This window comes from Rhinopithecus bieti, unplaced genomic scaffold, assembly GCF_001698545.2.
Source record: "Rhinopithecus bieti isolate Rb0 unplaced genomic scaffold, ASM169854v2 scaffold_37555, whole genome shotgun sequence".
NCBI classification, from domain to species: Eukaryota; Metazoa; Chordata; class Mammalia; order Primates; family Cercopithecidae; genus Rhinopithecus; species Rhinopithecus bieti.
Window position 1 is genome coordinate 199,198 of NW_016815947.1, and position 19,513 is coordinate 218,710.

The 19,513-nt window shown below is 46.9% G+C and overlaps 1 protein-coding gene across 5 annotated transcripts in view; it reads right to left on the reverse strand.

Annotated features, from left to right (window-relative positions):
- Positions 1–19,513, reverse strand: part of GALNT14 (polypeptide N-acetylgalactosaminyltransferase 14) — a 235,575-nt gene that overhangs the window by 134,533 nt on the left and 81,529 nt on the right. For 3 of the 5 annotated variants that reach the window (XR_001881883.1, XR_001881884.1, XM_017854207.1), the window contains exon 2: positions 18,061–18,484. The exons of the other annotated variants lie outside the window; for them this stretch is intronic. Coding sequence is in view for 1 of the 3 variants with exons in the window: in XM_017854207.1 (XP_017709696.1) it covers positions 18,061–18,216 (156 nt within the window). In the remaining 2 variants the exon portion in view is untranslated. The remainder of the gene's footprint in view (positions 1–18,060; positions 18,485–19,513) is intronic. 5 annotated transcript variants of the gene reach the window in all.

The following is a 19,513-nucleotide window of genomic DNA, read 5'->3' on the forward strand; positions in this document are numbered from 1 at the left end:
TATTTTTTTAAATCAAATCTAATTTTGTTTTCCAGGTCTCCCCAGTGCCCACCATTCTTCACTGCCTGGCTCACTCATTTATATCACTCATTTCAAGTTCATGGACCTTGCTTTAGAATTTGCAAGATATTCTCGCATCTATCAGCTCATTCAGTCTTTGAAACGTTCCTACAACCGAGGCAACACAGAAATCAAAATCTCCTTTTACAGGTGAAGAAACTAAGGTTCCAGGCAGTTGAACTCCTCACGTGGGTTCAAATGCCAAGAAGTGACTTGGTTGGAAGTAGAACCTTCTTTGTGTAGGGTGCAATCTCACAGCATAGATCACCTTCCCCACAGAACCCTGAAGAACACAGGTTGCTTAACAGCAGTGATTAGTAGGGGAACGCATGCTCCTCTAGGAGAACACAGAGCAGGGGTTGACAGCAGGTGGTTGAGAACAGGGGGCCCAGGAAGCCTCACCTGTAGCCCTGCCCCCACTCCCAATCAGACCCAGCAAGGTATGGTAGGAAGGGAAGTAGGAAACCCCTGACATGATCTCTGCGAGTGGCCTGTGTGCCAGGCTTTTCTGTGGTGTGGCATCATTCCCCGAGGAAGTGGGTTATCCTGCTGGGAGAATCCTAATTCATCCCATGCCCCAGATGCTCTCATCATCCTCACGTGGCTGCCTACCTTACAACTTTACCAAAAGACAGGGCATCCCAGGGCCACAGATTCCCATTTGGAGCTACTCTCTGGGCCCTGAACAGCTTCAGAATTGGTTCTTTCTGAGGACTCTGTACTCTGAGAGATGATGGACACTACAAGCAACATTTCTTAGGCCCCAAGGCATTTCCTAGTCTCCCTTTCAGACCCAAAGTCATGAGACCCTGAGCTAGTGAGCTTGAGGGGTTCCTTTCTAGAAAAGGAGGTATACTGGGGCAAGGTTTCTCAAATGTAGTTGCACATCGGGATGGACCAGGAGAGTATTTTCAAGACACAGATTCCTGAGCCATACCCAGGATGTACTGAATCATAAACTCTGCAAGCAGGTCCTGGAATCTGCATTTTCACCAGCTCTGCAAATGAGTCCTGTGCTTAAAGGGACAGGTTGTGATGGAGTCTTCTTCCCAGCCACAACCACAAAGGGAATGGCACACACCAGGAGCTATGGGGTGGGCACCGAAGCTGGCCCACCTTCCTTCAACTCCAGCTCATTTCAATGCCGGTACCCAGCCTGTCCTGAACAGCATTGGCTTGCAGCCAAGCACCAACCCCCTGGGGCTCCAGCTTAGGGTCCATAAGATTTAGAACATTTTAATCCAAAGCTGCTGAGCATGTGAGATGCTTCCAAATGCCCAAGAACCAGCTCCCACCACTCTGAGTGAAAAGGGCCAGACCCGAGGGCCATGAAACCATTTGCCCTGAGGCCAGAGGGGGACGTGCAGAATCAGGGATAACCTCATCACCTGCAAGGACCACCAGGTATATGTTTTGCCTATACCAGGATTGGGGGTATGGGGACAGGAAGCCCATATTGATCTTTTTGCTTACTTTCTGTTAGGAACTGAAGACTTGGGGCCCTGCTGGCTCTATGACTTTTGAATAGGGGACACAGAAATGCCTAAATGTGCACCAGCCACTTCTCCCCATGAGGAGCCTGATCAGGGAGTTCAGCAAAAGGAAGGCAGGGATCTACTTCGTTATTAGCAGAGAGCCCCAGCGGGGTTGCAAGACCCAGCCTAGAAGCCTAAGGCTGGGAAAGACCTTTCTCTGGAAGTTAAAGCACTGAATGGATAGATTCTTAAGAGCAAAAATAAGAGAGTGCTGAAGATAACTAGGCCCTGAGACTGCCTCCCTACCCCTACTCCTGCCTCCTCTGCCTCCCTGCAGCAGCAATGTCAGCATCCTTCTGTGGAGTTCTGCCATCACCTGTCTGGGCTGAGCTGCCCATCAGAACCACGTCTCACCTCTCTCCCCTGCCCACATGATGTGCCAGGAGCTCTATGTGACCCCCCTAGATCTGAGTTGCTGACATTGCTCTCTTCATTGTAGGCCAGGTCAACTCCCTATCCCAAATCCCAGAGAAGTACCCCACATCCTTGAGATCAGGGACTGAACTTGACTTCCCTACCACTCATCAGGATTCAAACCAGTGCCCTGTACCTGACCTGCTCATTCCCACAGGGGCCCGTCACTGGCCAAATGTCCCCTCCAACCTTCAGTTCCACCTCTGTTCCTTCCCCCTTGCCCTGTCCAGCCAGCTTTCCCTCGAAGGAGAGAGCACGTTGAGAAGGAGAGAGCACGTTGCCTTCAGAAACCTCCCTTTCTTGCCTTGCAAGTCTCTCAAGTTCCCATAACGTATACATTATCTAGCGATTCTCTACAACCTAACACCTTGACCCACTTGCATGCTTTCTTTGCAGTCCTCATCTGCCCTACTACAGATGTGGCTGTCTGTCTGTCTTTGGTGTCATCTGTCTTGGACTCCCCTTCTCAGAGAGAGGGGCTCTACGTCTTCAGCTCATTCTATGCTATCCCATGCAAGCTCACACTTACCAAATGCCCAAAACAGGAATGATTTCTGCTCAAGACTACCCAGAAAGATGACCCAAGGCTCCTCAGCCATCTCCAAAGTCCAGTCCGTGTTCAGGGCTCCTGAATGCTCCCAGCCAAAGCTGAGCTGGTTCAGCTACTTAGCACCCTGGTCACCAGGGGACACTAGCAGTCTCAGAGAAGGAGCAAGTGGCCAGTGTGCCTGCTGAGCCAGGGCACGGAACCATCCTGGAAGCCCACTTTCTGGTCCTCAGGTCATGGAGAATCCCGAGACTCATGATGTGTGTGGCAGGGGGTGAGAATGGAGGTCAGAGGTTGGAGGAGATGTCAGGCTGGGAGGTAGGAGAAGCAGCCACAGGGAAACGTAGGAAGTGCCAAGGCAGGCAACTCCTCTCAGAGCAGCAGACAAGCAGCCCGGCTGGAAGGAGGGGACCCGGCCACAAACTTGTGGTCTGTAAAATCCATCTCCCTTTCATTGGGGATTCTGCTCAGCCTTCCCTCACTGATTCCCTTCTGACTTCACATTAAACTTTACTACAACGCACAGCTTGTAAACGGCATCAGAACAATTTACGGCAGCCTTTATGTGCCTTGGTTTAAATAATAAACATTTTTATTTCACTCTTCTGTGAAATGAAATTCTTGGGGGGCAAAGTATGGAAAAGTACGGGACCAGGCGGTAGGGGTGGGAGGGCCAAACGAATAGAAAATAAATACAATGGGCAGCGAGGGGGACACATGGGTTCCCAGACTCTCTTACCACGAAGAGCTTGGCTCCCATGTCCTGGTCTCTCAGGGCTTTGGTGGCCAGAGTCCTGCCCCAAGAAAAAACAGAAGTGAACCACTTCTGGGACGTTCTAGCTGTGGGCCAGCATGACTACTCCTTACGCAGAAATCATTCAAGCTCCAGGCCTCTCGATAAACCTGAAGCATCAGCAACAGCCAGCTTGTTACTTTCTTAACTAATGTCTTTCTGTTTCCTGCAGAGCAAACAACTTGATTCCATTAGGTGTTGTAAAATATTTACCAAGCGGCAGAGACGGCTCCCTTCTTCCCAGCATGTAAGAAGGAAGAGGGCCTTGTGTTAGGCCTCTGAACACAGACGGACAGGCATGACCAGGAACTTCCGGTCAGTATCACATAGACGGGGGAGGACTGGAAAGGGGCAGAGTGAGAAGGAGCAAGTGGCAGGCAGACAAAGCCTGCCTCGAAAGGGAAGCAGCACTAAATGCAACATGGGGACCTGGATCAGCCTCTGGGACCGAAAGGGGCATCGGGAGGAAAACTAGTAAAATCTGAATAAAGTCTGGAGTTCAGTTAACAGTGAGGCACCTGTGCTGGTGTTTTACCTGTGACCATGTGCTGCAGTAACGTAAGATGACAACTTCAGGGGCAACTGGGTGAGGGGTATGTGGAAACTCCCCAGTCTCTTTATAACGTTTCTGTTACTCTAAAATTATTATGAAGTAAAAAGTTTATTTTTTTCAAATAGTGAATGTGCAGCCTTCTTGGAGGTGAGGGATTCTCCATGACAGCTGTTGGCATTTGGGGATAGCCCAACACCCCACAGGGAACTTCCCTGTGTGGGACCTCACTGGAGAGACAGCCTGTGAGTCATGACCAAATTATAATTAAAGAGGAAAGGGGCAGGAGACAGAGAGGGGTGCTCTTCCCACAGAGACGAAGTCAAGGAATCAGGCCAGGAGATGCTGCACCACCTCAGAGAAACTACCTTCGGGGCAAGAAAGTCTGCTGGATGGAGACAATGAAATGAACAGGGTGGAAAACCTTCTGGCCAGCTGCAACACCCCCAGATTTCTGTCTCTGAGCACATGTGATTACACCCTTCCTTGGCCCTCTCCTCACTTAAGGCAATAGTCAGGGAGTAACGGATCCAGTGGATCAAGATGGTGCAGAGGGAAGAGGGAAGGCATGACGGTGAACGTTATGCATCCACCGGGTTAGGCTGCAGTGCCCAGTTGCTTGGTGAAGCACCAGTCTAGATGTTGCTGTGAAGGCATTCTTAGTTGTGATTAACATTCGTAATTAGCAGACTTTGAGTCAAGCAGATTACCCTCCATAATATGGGTGGGCCTCACCCAATCAGTTAAAGACTTAAGAGCAAAGTCAGGTTTCCCAAAGAAGGAATTTTGCCTCAAGGCTGTAACACAGAACCCCTGTCTGAGCTTCCAGCTTGCGGGACCTGCCCTACAGATCTCAAGCTCAAGACCGCACCAACTCTCACCTGCCCTTCCAGCCTGCTGGCCCGACCTCTGGATTTCAGAGTTGCCAGTCCCCACAATTGCATGAGCTAATGCCTTAAAATCAGTCCAGCTCTCTCTCATACTGGCTCTGTTTCTTGGAAGAACCCTGACTAATACCACGGAAGCAGAGGGCCCGGTGATCATGGGCAGGCGTCAGAGGCCCCTTCTCTGCTGCCCTGCTGCGACTGCCTCTGTGGGTTCAGGGACTGGGACACCCTTTACTGGGGCTTCCACTGCTTCCTCTCTCAATCACTGAAATGAAGACTTCACATTGACTGTCTTAGAGTGTACTCAAAAGTGACAGCAAATGACAAAGATTTCGGAAATAGCTTGGTGGACATTCCCCCTCCCCTCCGCCCACCCAACACTCATTTTTAACTTAAAAACAACATGATGCTCAACTTCCTGCCCCAGTTGTGTGACCCCTGGGCTGACAGCATTTCCTCCGTGGTGACCCAAATGTTCCACCTGCCAAGGAAATACCCCACTGAGTGCTGAGCTACCCGACGGCACTCCACGGGACCATCCCGCGGGAATAGGCTGATAATCCTGAGGCATCCCTTCACTTGTATGTCCTTGGCAGCAAAGTCAGAAGTAGTACCCAGGACACTGCCCCGCCCTGTAGACTCTAAGCTGACCTAGGGGTCCAGAGATCTGAGCTGCAGCCTCAGCGCTCCACATGGCACCAAGTCCTTGTCTCCCTATACTTCTGTGAGCCTCGGCGTTCCCGCTCTGCAAAGCACAGAACCTTTACCTGGCAGAAACATGTATGACTCTTACAACTGGGTGGATGATAGCTGAGATGTCACATCCTAGGGGTCACTAGAACATACCCTAGACGTCAAAAAACAGAGTGGGAAGCTAGGTATTGTCCAGGGCTGATACCACCCACACTCGGGACACTTTTTCAAAAAGCAGCGGCCTGCTGCCCATGGAAGCCTGGCCTCCTGCAGGATACCAGGGCATCCTTCCTCTGATCGGCCAAGAGACCCCTTCCCACTGCAGCAGCCCAGCATTCCAGCCCCTGCCCTCAGCTCACCACTGACCCAGGAGGGACATATCCTCAGGGAGGTGGGAGAGCAACTCCAGCCTCAATCAGCCTCCACTGCACAAGACGGCACTGGCGGCAGGCGCTTTAGAAATCCAGGGCCTCTTTGGGAGCTTCTTTTGCCTTCAAGTGAGGACTGCCAGATTTAGCAAATAAAAATAAGGATGCCCAATTAATTTGAATTTCAGATCAACCACAAAACATCTCATGCAATATTTGAGATATGTAATAAAAATTATTTGTTTCTCTGAAACCGAAATAGAACTGGGTGTCCAATATCTCATCTGGCGTCCCTCCTCCTTCAAAAGGAGGACAGCGGTGAGGGCTACAGCATCAGTCCTTGCTTGTCACCAGCCTCTGGGTACCTAGTCCCAGTTCCTCACAGCTGGAGCCACTCACTCAGCCCAGCCTAACCCTAAGCTGAGGCAGAAAGGGTTTAACCAGCTCTGGCCCCCCACGAAAGCAGAGCCCCAGGCTCCCAAAGAGCTCACTTGCCCCCAAGCCCTAGTCTTGGGTGGCATTTTTTGGACCTATATGCCTGTGCTGGTGTTCCACTGGGCACTTCTTCAAGGCCCGGGACCTGCCTGATAATACTAGGTTCTTTGCCTGTCCTCACATCCACTGTCTGTACCCCAACATAATAGGTAGAGAACCCTGACTCCAGGGGGTAGTCAGTCACTTCATCTGGTAGATCCGAGACTAAAGACAATTATAATGCCTGAACTTATAGGTGCCAACTCACCCACTAGCACCTGCAGCTGGGTGAACTCCCCACCCAAGTAAGTGGGATTCTTCTCAAATCCCAGTCTTTCCCCACCTGCCCTGTCATGCCCTCCTGTCCTGCCCAGCTCCAACCCTGATAGCCGTGGTTCAGATCTTAGCTAAGTCTGGTTTTTGATCAAAACCACTCTTCAAAATAAGGCCAAGAAAAATGCAACCAGGGACCATGCCACACCAGAAATCCCAGCACTTCCCCCGAGGCATCTGCTCCATTTTTTAGCCTGAATCCCAGGACAGTCCCGCCACCACTAAAAAGCAAGTTTCCTGCTTCCATTACTAGATTCTCCTATTGCTGCTTCCCAGGAGCTCAAAGCCCACAAATACTTAGCTTTTGATTACATGGGCTTCTTCACTACCTCGGCATCCATGCTTTCTAACCAGAGACATAGCAGGACATTCATATTTTACTGAGGACTAAAGGTTTTCTTCTCATGCTGGTCTTTAGATCATAGCATTTAGGTCTGATCAAGGCTGGTAAGACCCTTCTGGGCTTCTCTTACCAGATCGTACACACCCTTGAGCCCCTGCCATTGTTTGGTAAGAACCCCACTATAGTGTAGTTATGCAAAACCCAAGGAAAGTGAAAATCCCTACAGTTCATTGATTCATTCACTCAGGCATGCCTCCTCTGTGCCAGGCACTGCATTATGCTCTGTGGCTATCAGGGAGAGCAAGTCAGCATCCCTGCCTGCAAGGAGATCACACGTTACTTACGGAGACAGTAAAAGTAAACAGGCCACTTCGAGGAAGTCCAGCGCATGCTTTGATCCCCTGGGGTGAGCTGTCTGCTTAATGGCCGTACTGATTTTTTTCCAAAGTGGTTTGCGATAAGACTGAAATCACATTTACATATGTGTGAGCTTACTCTGGCCATTCTGTCAATGCCATCAAGGATGAGCTTAGCGTGGCTGACTGCTACCTGTCATTCCAGTCTCATCATAAATGTCCCTTCCTCTGAGACTCTTTCCCCAACTGCCTGATCTAAAGTGGCCTGTCCCTCCGTCCTCACATCCTGTTTTACTGTTACTATGGCATTTGTCCATGCCTGGTCTTTTCTTGCTTATTCATCTGTCCTCCACTGACAGCAGATTCTTGTCCGTCCCATTCAACTCCAGCACCCAGCACAGCGTCTACCCCATTCAAGTTTGCTGCACAAATGAATAAACAAGTGAATGAACAGAAAAAACACTAACCCTGTAGTTCCCAACTTCTAGGGGCCCTTGAATGTCATAACAGGTCACTGCAAGCTATTTTCCATAGATTCCAAAGCCTAACAGGCTTCATTTGTTTGCTTATCCTTGATAAAGTCCCACAGGAGAAACAAAATGTCACATTTCTTTGCCTTTGACTGGAATGATATCAACTCAGCATTACCGGTCCCCATGCTAATCAGAAACTCTAATTAGAAAATATATTTTGATTATTAAAAGTGGAAAAACAAAAGCATCGTAACATCAGAGCCATTTATTTAGTGGGTAACATCTTTCAACACAGGAGACCATGCAGCAAAATATATAAAGAACTAAAGAGTTCTCATGGGAGAGAAGAGACTGGGAATAGCCTCCTATTTTCTGGGTGGCTAGGCTGAGTCTTGAAGTGATACAGAAGAAACCCGGGCCAGAGTTCAGCCCACTAAACCATCTGAGCAAAGGAGGATGAGACTAGGCCATAAAAATATTGCTCATAAAAGAAATCATGCTCTAGAGAAGGAGCAATTTAAACGAAAGCTGGAATTATTATTCGCAGCACAGATACTGTGTATCTGCAGGCTCGCTGCTCTCAAATGGATCATCCATATAACGCTGGCAATCTTCAGAAGCACTAATGAAGATCTGGAAAGCGTAAACCCATCAGTGGGGCGCCAGTATACTGCTTTTTCATTTATCCTAATATTTTAAAGAACATAAATGGCATGGGCACTTATCCCTTTGGAAGTTCTGACCTTTGAATGGCACTTTAAACGCTTGAATTAAAGGCGCTATATAAAACCACAGCCTCGTCATTTCACTTGATCAAATGACTGGCCTTGGAATGCAAAACTTCAGGGGAAAAATAGAACAGTTCAGGTCAACTGAGACTCCAGTCACCAGAGGCCAAAGGGGCTGTTATGCTATTATCTAATTTCTGAGCTCTGGTGTGCCCCTGCTACCGAGTGTCTGTGCCACTGATCCAGCTAGGGTACTGGGTCCTGGCAGGAGCCCCCTGTTATAAGGAGAGGGCTTTGAGCAGGCTCACTGAAAGGAGAGAGGATCCCCACTGGCCAGTCCTTGGCAACGGATCCCTAGAGTAACCACTTGAAAAGGACTGAACAGTGGAAACGTTACTTCTCCTGCCTTCCAGGGCAGTGGGAGAAAGACCCTGCTAGTATGGTGACTGGCTGTTTTATTTCTCTTATGAAAAGAAGCCCAGCCAGAGAGGATAGCAGCCACAGCTCAGCCTGACAATAGGACCTCTAGTTATGCTGGACAGGAGCAAGAAGAGACCTAGACAGTGCTAAAAGCAACGATTCTCCACACTTGCATTCTTTCAATCCAACCAGTGTGCAACTTGGTTTAGAAAGTTAGGTATGTTGTTTAAAATTCAATTAAAACTTTGGACTTCGGGTCAAATTAAAAGTCCCAGGGGCACAGGGAATCTACAGCAGTGGTTCTGGTTCTCAAACATCAGTGTGCCCCAAATCACCCAAGAGGCTCATGAAATGCAGATCCCCAGGCCCTGTTCCCAAATTGCTGACTCAGCAGGATGGAGGGTGACACTGTGGGAGCCTACATTCTAAGAAGCTTCCCAAGTGATAACGAAGTAGGCAGGTGATGAGTGGATCCCACTTTGAGAAAATGCCAAGTTGAAGGTGCTCATCTTCTGGTTTACCATAGTCCGTTTGGTAGGTTCAGGCTCATCTGTCCCCACTCTCCTTTCTCAGGACACTTGCCTCAGAAGTGTGGTCATGAGAAAGGATCAGTGTTTAGATCAGTGAATCCAGATGCAGAAAGAGCCAAAAACCATTGCAGGTATACTCCTGAAGGTTGGTCCAAGACCCTTGGCCTCCAGGCATGGGGAGCCCCTGACCAGACATTCTGACCCAGATCACTGAGCCATCACTCATCACAATCTAGTACCTATGATTCAGGTCAATGTACCAGGGTCTAAAAATCAACCAGCCCAGGGGTTCTGAGTCTTGTGTGTGCCTGCCATGGGGAGGCCTATGCATCCCTTCTCAGAATAGCACTTATAAATGCAAAAAATAAAATGCATAGTGTTACAAAGGAAACAAATCATATTGAAATCGGGTATTTCAACATATTTTTTAAACTTGTGATATAGTAATACAAGTGTTTCTTCACTGATGCATTAAACAAGATGGTCCAATAACTGCTGCAGGTTCAACGTAGTGACGATAAAAACAACATTTCAAAATACTTGCAACACTACACACAATAGCAAACACATGGAATCAACTTAGGTGCCCATCAACAGTGGATTGGATAAGGAAAATGTGGTACACATATACTATGGAATACTACGCAGCCATAAAAAAGAATGAACTCATGTCCTTTGCAGCCACATGGATGCAGCTGGAGGCCATTAACCTCAGTGAATTAACACAGGAACAGAAAACCAAATCTGCATGTTCTCACTTATAAGTGAGAGCTAAACATTGGGTACTCATGGATATAAAGATGGCAACAATAGACACTGGGGACTACTAGACAGAAGAGGGAGGGAGAGGGAGAAGGGTTGAAAAACTAACTATTCGGTACTATGCTCACTACCTGGGTGATGGGATCATTTGTATCCCAAACCTCACTATCACACAATATACTCCATGCAGCAAACCTGCACATGTGCCCCATGAATCTAAAAAGTTGGAATTATATATATATACTTGCAACAGCCACATTGTGTAAATGTAAAGCTAGGCCAAGTCTGGGAGACCCAGCTTAGCAGCTGAGGCACCAGGCCTAGCTCCAGGACCACACGAGAGGCAATGGCCCTTCTCACAGTCACCAGGGGGAACAATTATCCGGTGCTTTTCTGTTTTTATTCATCCAGCCTGAAATCACTACGTGGCAACCACCCTCTCTCTGAAAGTGGATAATGCTAACTCAGCTTAGTGAGATGGCAATGGGCCCGATGTTGTCTACTGTCAGACTTAGGTCTGCATGATGGCTATGCTCCCTTGGCCCCTTCCCCCATAGGTTGTCTCTGACCTTTTCCACCCCTCCCTGAGCCTGGGAAGCTGAGCACTATTAACCCATCCCCTGGGCTCTCAGCCCTCTCTCTGGCTTAGGGTTGGGTTGAGCCTCAGCTGGTTGGAGGCACCTGCAGGAGACCTTCAGGAGGGAGGAAAGAAAGACTAGGCATTTACTCCTTACCTCCTTCTTCTCAGCACCACACCCCAGTAGTTACAGCTCCTGTCCGGGCCCTCTGCCAGGGCTCCAGGATGACTCCCTTCACCAGTAACACCATTCCCTGCTCTGCTCCCCAGCCCTAGGTGGTAACTGCTTCCTGCTGGTGTTAGTACCTGAGCATATTCCCTTATCTCCGTCACAGAGCTTTTCAAAGTCCCTTTCATGGACTTTCACACCTACTGCCTGCACCAGCTTTTTCCTGCCAGGGCTCCCACTGGCACAACCCTTCACTAGCTATATGACATTGTGCAAGTCATTTCACCTCTCTGAGCCTCAGCTCCTGACCCATGGAAAGCGAGCCATGGCACCCACCTCCCAGCAGGCTGGGCTGGGAGGATTACCTGGGACAGTGTGCGTCAAGCGGGGAGCAGGGTGCCTGCCGAGGGCGTTCTTGGTGAGTCTGCTTTCATTGCAGGCTGGTACTGGGCACTGAGGACAGGCTGCTCTGTAGTTTGTTCTTAGTAAACACATCTAGGGCATTCTTTGACCAGCAGGGTCAGAATCATCTAGGGAAGGCCTTTGGGTGGACTAAGGGCTCCAAGACCTCTGCCCACAGAAGCACTCAGCAGTCAGTGGGCCACTCCCCAGAAGGAGAAAGGAAGCCATCAGGTTGGCCTTGGGAGAGAGAGACAAGCCATGTGGGCTCAGGGCACTAGATAGTACTGCTAGATTTCCTCCTCCTTTACCTTCTTTTCCACTCTGGCCAAGAATCTCCACATCTGGCACATGCACAGAGCTTTCATATACAATGTCCCATGAGATCTCTACAACATTATAATGTGGGCCTTATTACACTACTTATGTATTTTTTTTTTTTGGATGAGACAAAATTCAGAGATATTACGAGATTTGTTCAAAGTCAATTATCTGCCAAATGCCAGAACCAGGCTGAGTTCTCAAGTTTTCTAAGCAATATCTCAAATTCTTTTTCAATAGAAGATGTAAGATAGCGGATACAAATGGCTCAACCAAAACCCTGCCCTTCAGTAGTTTTGGGCTAGAGAGACCCTTTCACTGAGAAACAGAAAAGTAACTGAAGAGATACGGTCATCTGCCTACCAGCCATTGAGTGTAGTCTCAATGTGTAATTTAGTGAAAATAATTTCAGTAAAAAGCACACAAATAAAAGAAACATCTGTTTAAGTACAAGTTGGAGGATTGAAAATCTGAACCTCCTGATTTCCCCAGGGACAATATTTCTTAAGCCTTGGTTTTATAGGGGAAAGTAAGCCAGCCTTGTGGTTCCACCCTCCTTTCCCATTTGTCATTAATGAAAAAACAGTATTAGTTCTCCTTGAATTAAAAACAGAAATCACAGCCCATTTCTATTTTGAATAGAAACAGTCTAATGCTTTATGTATCCATCCTAAACTGTTACTTATCTGGAATAAATACTCTCAGGAATTCAATTTGATATCAAATTTATGAATAATGGACACTATGATCTGAACATCTGTGTCCCCCTAAAATTCATATATAGAAATCCTAACCCCCAAAGTGATGGTATGAGGAGGTGGGGCCTTAGGTCATGGGGGAGGAACATTATGAATAAGATTAGTGCCCTTATAAGAGAGGCCCAAGAGAGCTGAGCATGGTGGCACATGCCTTGAGTCCAGCTACTTGAGAGGCTGAGCAGGAGGATTGCTTGAGCCCAGGAGTTTGAGGCTACAGTGAGCCATGATTGTGCCACTGCACTCCAGCTAGGCAACACAGCAAGACACTGTATTTAAAAAAGTAAAAAATAAAAATGATAAAGAGACCCAAGAGAGGTCCCTCACCCCTTCTGCCATGTGAAGACACAGCAAGAAGGCTCTGTGTATGAGCCAGAAAGCAGGTCCTCACCAGACACTGACTGCTTGATCTTGGACTTTCCAGCCTTCATAACTGTGAGCAATACTTCTGCTGCTTAGAACCCACCTAGTTTATACTTTTGTTATAGCAGCCCAAGCAGACTAAAACAATGCCAAATTATATTTCCCCTACTCTTTCAATGGGAATTCCCAACTCTCCTTGAAAGTTTAGTATTTAACCATCCCAATCCCTTTCCGCTCCCTGCACTAGATACGTTTCACAGTCATTAATTCTTACAATCAGCTGAAAGGAAGAAATATGTTATTAGCTGTACTTGACAGGTAACGAGACCAAAGGTAGGAAGGTTACATGGCCTGCCCAGGGTGAAGAGGAAACCAGTACTCCAGCTAGGATCAGAACCAAGGAGGTCCCATGTCAGGGTTCTCTCTGCCAGGCTGAGCAGAATTTATTGTAACCATTCAGCTTTTCCAGACTGTCTATCTCCACCCAAAAGAAACAAGTCACTCTGGTCTCCACTTTGCCAAAAATCCACACAAGATCCCTGGACACACACGAGCCCACCACCAAGGACTTTTCTTCAGAACAAGCCCTATTTATCTTAAACAGGGCCAATGTCCCACTCTGCCACAGGGAAAATCCTTCAGTGGAGGGAAAGAATTGATTATACACTCCTAAGCTTAATAGGGGAAGGCAATTCCATTCTGAATAGACTGAATCAGCCTTCACAGAGCATGGGGAACCTGTTCATAAAACATTTGCTAACCATTAACTACAGTCCTGCTATTAAATGCTGTAATAGCAGCTCCTCAGAACGGTGCCTCGCCAGTCTAGCTGCACCTTTAATCGGCTAGCGGCTGTCAACACGACACCAGGGGCCCAGCCATGGCACAGCTGGGGTGATGTGTTTAAGTTAAACAGCTCTCTTAATTAGTTTCGGTGCTTGGGGCCCAGCAGGTCACCTCTCGCCAAGGGAAGCCAGTGAGGGGCCCGAAGACAGCCAATTCTGCAGAACCACCTGGCTCTCTTTTGCATTGTCCTTCATCTTGCCAGTGCTCCACCCAACCAGGACTTTTCTAGGGAAGCCCCAGGACACAGCAGTGTGATGGGCTTCTATGGCCACAGGACTGACAGAGGCTGCTTTCTGATTGGCAGACTTTCTTCCTAGGAGGCTTTGAAGAGAAGGCAGGACTTCCTCCAGTTCTTCCTTCTGCATTCCTGATCTTCCCTTCTCTTTCCTTTTTAATTGTTGGTGTTTCTCTTCTGCCATTCAAGTGATCCCTGGATTGTCCAGCCACAGCCAGGCAGTCAGTTACCACCCATGAACCTGGCCTTCTTCCTGAGCTCAACTCCTTATCAGACATCCCATTTGGATGACCTACAGATGCCTCAAACACAACTCATCTACAGCCTCATCTCCACCTCCCATAACCAAGATGCTCATTCTCCACCCAACTCCAATTTCAATAGCAAGTTCCTGTCTCCATTCAGTTTCTCAAACCAGAAATGTGGCCTCTTCCTTAATTTCTCTTTCACAACCATCAAATCCGTTATAGGTTTACTAATTTTACTTCCAAAACCTCTGGCATCCACCCTCTTCCTCTCTCTCATTTAAAATAAAATCATGCCACCTCAGTCTGGCTTCCCATGATCACTCCCAAAGGCACCTGAGCCCCCTTTTTCCTCACTCCAACATGCACTCTCTAAAATATCATCAGAGTGATCTTCCTAAAACTGAACAATGACCATAAATTTCATGGAAACAAACTCATCATCCTGTAGCTCAGATGGCCTTTCCCACTTAGTTTCCAAACTCTGTGGCCACTATCAACTCCAGGTACTTTCCCTAAGAAACCTGATACTCCAAGTACCCCAGACCACTGTGCAACCTCAAGAAAAAAGGCAGGCACAGCAATGCTTGCAAGTGTTGGCTCATGCTATTTCCCCTGCTTAGTATGTTCTTTCCTTTATTCCTTATCTTTTAAACTTAGTTCCTTGTCCTTTTCAGAATAAAGTCCTTGAAGCCTATTCTCCACCTGCTGAGAGCGTATTAGCACATCTTCTAACCCTCTCATCCTCCCCCAGGTGCCTACTGCTACCATGAGCACTGAACAAACCCCTGAAGACAGGATCACACTTTACATGTATTCATACCCTGGCCAATATATTAAAATATAGTGCCACTATATTAAAATATAGTACCTAAAACAGAGAGTTTCAACAAATTCTTGTTGTTGTTGTTGTTGTTGTGGTTATCAAATCATACTAATTTTTTTTTAATTTTACTTTCAGTTCTGGGATACATGTGCAGAGCATGCAGGTTTGTTACATAGGTATACATGTGCCATGGTGGTTTGCTGCACCTATCAACCCATCATGTAGGTTTTAAGCCCTGCATGCATTAGGTATTTGTCCTAATGCTCTCCCTCTCTTTGCCCCATGCCTCCCAACAGGCCCCAATGTGTGAGGTTCCCCTCCCTGTGTCCATGTGTTCTCATTGTTCAGCTCCCACTTATGACTCAGAACATGTGGTGTTTGGTTTTCCGTTCCTGTGTTAGTTTGCTGAGAATTATGGTTTCCAGCTTCATCAATGTTCTTGTAAAGGACATGAACTGATTCATTTTATGGCTTAATAGTATTCTGTGGTATATATGTGCCACATTTTCTTTATCCAGTCTATCATTGATGGGCATTTGGGTTGTTTCCAAGTCTTTGCTATTGTAAATAGTGCTGCAATAAACATACATGTGCATGTGTCTTTATAGTAGAATGATTTATAATCCTTTGGTTATATACCCAGTAATGGGATTGCTGGGTCAAATGGTATTTCTAGTTCTAGATCCTTGAGGAATCGTCACACTGTCTTCCACAATGGTTGAACTAATTTACACTCCCACCAACAGTGTAAAGTGTTCCTATTTCTCCACATCCTCTCCAGCATCTGTTGTTTCATGACTTAATGATTACCCTTCTAACTGGAATGAGATGGTATCTCATGGTGGTTTTGATTTGCATTTCTCTAATGACCAGTGATGATGAGCTTTTTTTCATGTGTCTGTTGGCCACATAAATGTCTTCTTTTGAGAAGTGTCTGTTCATGTCCTTCACCCACTTTTTGATGGGGTTGTTTGGTTTCACTCTTGTAAATTTGCTTACGTTCCTTGTAGATTCTCGATATTAGACCTTTGTCAGATGGATAGATTGAAAAAATTTTCTCCCATTCTGTAGGATGCTTGTTCACTCTGATGATAGTTTCTTTTGCTGTGCAGAAGCTCTTTAGTTTGATTAGATCCCATTTGTTAATTTTGGCTTTTGTTGCAATTGCTTTTGGTGTTTTAGTCATGAAGTCTTTGCCCATGCCTATGTCCTGAATGGTATTGCCTAGATTTTCTTCTAGGGTTTTTATGGTTTTGGGTTTTATGTTTAAGTCTTTAATCCATCTTGAGTTAATTTTTGTATAAGGTGTAAGGAAAGGGTCCAGTTTCTGTTTTCTGTATATGGCTAGCCAGTTTTCCCAGCACCATTTATCAAATAGGGAATCCTTTCCCCATTGCTTGTTTTTGTCAGGTTTGTCAAAGATCAGATGGTTGTGGATGTCTGGTGTTATTTATGTGGCCTCTATTCTGTTCCGTTGGTCTATATATTTGTTTTGGTACCAGTACCATGCTGTTTTGGTTACTGTAACCTTGTAATATAGTTTGAAGTCAGGTAGTGTGATGCCTCCAGCTTTGTTCTTTTTGCTTAGGATTGATTTGGCTATATGGGCTCTTTTTTGGTTCCGTATGAAATTTAAAGTAGTTTTTTCTAATTCTGTGAAGAAAATCAATAGTAGCTTCATGGGAATTGCATTGAATCTATAAATTACTTTGGGCAGTATCGCCATTTTCACAATATTGATTCTTCCTATCCATGAGCATGGAATATTTTTCCATTTGTTTGTGTCCTCTTATTTCTTTGAGCAGTGGTTTGTAGTTCTCCTAGAAGAGGTCCTTAATGTCCCTTGTAAGTTGTATTCTGAGGTATTTTATTCTCTTTGTAACAATTCTGAATGGGAGTTCACTCACGATTTGGCTCTCTGCTTGTCTATTATTCGTGTAAGTTTCAATAAATTCTTGAAAATTAATTGCATTTCTTCCTGGTAGTACGGAGGTATAATTTTGCCTGGATGGAAAAGATTTGAGAAGACAGCCCTACAGAGGGGACTTCCAATTGAGGATTTCATTTTGATTTCATCCTGTTGGGCAAAGAGTTTGCTTTTACAGATGGCAAAGAAGGAGAGACAGCAAGGCTCATGGCCGGCTCCATGAGCATGCAGAGTAGACATCACATCTAGACTGGTGGCTATTGGCTCTCTACCAGACAAACTGCTGCAAACGCTTGATTTGAGTAGGGATAGAGACTGAAATTCAACTGGGTATAAATCTGCTGTTGTGCTCCTCCTGTGTGCAGGGACACAACTTAAATGTAAAAGAATGTCTCTGACCACACAGCTGTCACTGGCTCCCAGGAAAGTCCAGTCACAGGCACAAAACAGAGGAGAATAATATAAGATGGTAAATTTTTAAAATATTAGATCTAGAAACTGACTTCCAGTCAACTACCCCAGTGCTTTCCAGACCTCCCTCAGAGGCCCGGAGTCTATGGTTGTGTTGTCCCAAACCCTGTCCCCAAAAACCAAAGGAACTCCACTTTTACCCAGTTCATATCTGGGGACTAAATTTAACTCAAGGGATTCCACTGGAGGAAACATTTGAAAATGAACATCTATTGTAATTCTCTTAGATTATTCAATTTATGGAATACCCAAGACTGGATGTTCACAGGCCAAAATATATGACACAAATATATCGCTGATTTTCGGCTGGGCTGGCAGAAGTGAGATCATCTTATTGGATCTCACCAGACACAAGTGCACCTGGAGATAGACACCAGCAGTCAGGGCTCACCATCCGAACACCACTACGTGATGTCGCTTCTCAGAAATGGCTCTGCTCTCAATCAATGCAATAGGGGATGGTGAGGGAGACTGGGGAAGAAGAAATAAGTATATTTTAAAACTACATAGCCAGGTCTTCTCCTGGGAATAACTTTCCCATTGTCTGTGTTGATCTCCAGAATAAACAAAGATAAGAAGGGAAAGAGTGGTAAAAAAAAACTCTTCGCACGTTTAAAGTGATTTGTCTCCTCCCTCCTTGCCGGCAGATGAAGCACTCACACTTTCAGGCTGGCTGAGCTTCTCCTCGGGTGATGAAAAGTGGGGGAGATGGAGGAGTGGCTGGAAGCAGGCCCGAAACTGGTCTCTCCTCTCCAGATCAGCCGAGAAGACCTCCCAGCTCTGTTCACCCACAGAATATACAGCCCAGATATCCATCTTGGTCCTGTATTATCTACTCTTTGGTTTTATTACTTTAAACATTATGTGGATGCTCAAGGTCTCCAGAGCCCTGGGGGCAGAGGTGATGTCTGATGTTTCATACTCTTGCTTCAAGCCTCCTGCTTCCTCGCTCCTGCTCTACTGAGGGCTGAGATGACAGTGAGAAAAGCACTCCTGTGGGTCTGTCCCAGTCACTCCACTGATGGAACAGCGATGTGAACTTGAACAAGTCAGTAGCGCTCTCAGAGATCCATTTTCTGCATCTCTGAAAATGAGGAGAATATTTTTCAGGAAAGTGGTAAGAATTAAAGCAAATTAAATGCTACAGGTACAGCGTGCAGCTTAGTGCCTGGCAAAGATGAGCAGAAAAGATGATGAGCAGATGGCATCGTGCTGAGGAAGGGAGTCAGGGCCAGCAAGAGGCCAAGAGGAGGGCCTTGGAATGGGCGGATGCTGCTGCACACCTTCCTGCCCGGTCAACTTGATGACGGTACGGCAGGGCCTCAGATTTGCAGACTGTACTGAAAAAGTTATGTGTGGCTTGAAGCACTATGGAAAGCATCACATTCAAATCATGCTGGGGGGCCTCTGACCTTGAGACAGACCATAATTAACCCTCCTACAAATCCCTCCTGCTGGGTGTTTGAGTAGAATGAAGAGCCCGGCAGAAGTCAAGAGGCACACCTGGGTTTGAGTTCCAGCTCGGAATATATTCATGCCTTGTGACTTACCTAAGTATCCCCCATAGACCATCCAAAAACTTAACCCATGGGAGGACAGTAGGGCATGGTAACAAGAGTACAGGCCTTCAAGTCAGGATTCCAGTCCCTGCCCCACCCTCTTCCTAGCTGTATGACCTAGAGCAAGTGACTCAACTTCTCTGATTCTTACTTGATTCTTACCTTACCTTGCCTGCAGGGTTGATATGTGGGAGAGATGAGATCATAGCTGTAGGTGCCTAGAGGAGGAGGCACACACGGCAGGGCCCTTTTTCATGGCTCTGTTGCCCCTTTCCATCCCATGGAGGTTCCATTCTGCATGTGCCTGCTGTTCTATGCTTTGCATTGGCTCCTCAGCTGAGCTGGTTTTAGGTGCCCCCAGGGGCCAGGGCATTACCCTTAAGGGAGACCTTTGAAGCATTCCTAGCAGCCTCCCAGTTGTAGAGCACCCAGGTGCCTGTCAGAAGCCAGAGGAGCGAGGCTGGACCTCGACAGGGCCGTTACTCATCGGCTCCGCTGGAGACTCCAGCAGCTGTGAAAGGGCGTTGGGGGGGGGGGGGGGGGGGGGGGGGTGC